This window comes from Nematolebias whitei, chromosome 17 (assembly GCF_014905685.2).
Source record: "Nematolebias whitei isolate Nwh7 chromosome 17, NemWhi1, whole genome shotgun sequence".
Taxonomy (NCBI): Eukaryota; Metazoa; Chordata; class Actinopteri; order Cyprinodontiformes; family Rivulidae; genus Nematolebias; species Nematolebias whitei.
The window spans coordinates 41611180-41612590 of NC_056514.1; the positions used below are offsets into that span (position 1 = coordinate 41611180).

Consider the following 1411-nt stretch of genomic DNA (forward strand, 5'->3'; position numbering starts at 1 on the left):
ACACACACACACACACACACACACACACACACACACACACACACACATACACACACATACACAGAACTTTGGCACAAGAAAATTTTTATCCAATGTCCTGGAGGCGGGTGGACTCTTGATCAGAATTGAACCCAGTATGGATGTGAATTTTGACGTTTCTACGTCAGGACATCAGGTTGGAACCACCTTCCAGGAACCGAAGCATGATTGTTGCTGCAGGAACACGATCTCAGACCATGTAGGAACAGAAATCTAGATAAAACTTCACCTTAAAACCTGCTCACCTCAACTAATATGAAAATTAGTGCCAGTAACTTTAAAAATTCAGACAAGCCAATCCAGGAAAGTCTATACTTTTTAAATAAACTCCAACAGATTTTTACCCATTTACTGTATAATGAGTATAGGAACTGTAGCACGCTTTAGGCATGAGCTTCCTGGAATTATATAATTTTAAATGTAATAAACCATAACTCCACCTGGTGGTGAGGACTTTCTGTGATGTTCGTTCCTTCAGGTTTCACTGGTTGAAAGGTACAAATCGACAGAGCAATGCCACCATTGAATGGTACGTTCCCTCATCGGCTCCCAGCGGCTCCTACAGGATCAGACACTTCGGACATTACAAAGAGATGAAAGGACTGCGGCCTGTCATCACTGCGTACGAAGGCTCGTCTGACATCTTCAGAGTCACCGAAAGCTTCTACCAGCAGTGACATCAGTTCAACATCCAGAGAAAGAACATCTGTAAGACTGTCCACATCTGTGTTTCTGAAACTGATGGTCCTACTGCAGATTTGTAAAAGGCTGAAAACATGTTCAGGGTTACAGTCCTGTCAACTCATTTAAATAAAGTTCTATTAAATTTAAAAAATACTTAAATATAAGGAACATGTGTTGCACTGTGTTGTCTTGTGTTTTCATGTAAAGGAGTTAATGTCTCCGTCTGTGTCCTGTCTCTATATTGTCCTCGTTTCTTCTCTGTTTTGTGTCTCGTTACAGGTGGACATGTCTTTGTGCAGCTTGTCCAATTAGTTTTGTCAAATATTAAATAATCAAATGAAAATGAGAAAGCTTGTTTTGTAGCAAAAATATTTATTTTAAACTTGTTTGAATAGAAATGTATCAGGCAGACCAGGATTACACATTACAGGAACAAAGTCATGATCACAGCAGCAGGAAGATCTCAACTTGGCACGTTCAGGAACCAGCAGAAGACTCTCAGTCCAGTTGGACACCGAGACATCAGCAGGACAGAAGACAGTCTCTTTATACATGAATGATCTGCCTGAAAAACAACACCGGCTGATTGTATCTTCATGTTGACAGAGTCACACTGAACAGCACAAACATCTCATCGTATCTCAGGTTTGAACCTCCAGACCTTAGTCTGGTAAAGACCAGGTTCAGG

General features: G+C 40.8%; 1 protein-coding gene across 1 annotated transcript in view; it reads left to right on the forward strand.

The window, feature by feature from the left end:
* asah2 (N-acylsphingosine amidohydrolase 2) overlaps positions 1–798 on the forward strand; it is a gene marked incomplete in the record, with an annotated part of 36380 nt that extends 35582 nt beyond the window's left edge. Inside the window, 1 exon segment of the mRNA XM_037691295.1 lies at positions 518–798. Within this exon segment, the coding sequence (XP_037547223.1) occupies positions 518–716 (199 nt within the window).
* Positions 799–1411: the final 613 nt, after the last annotated feature.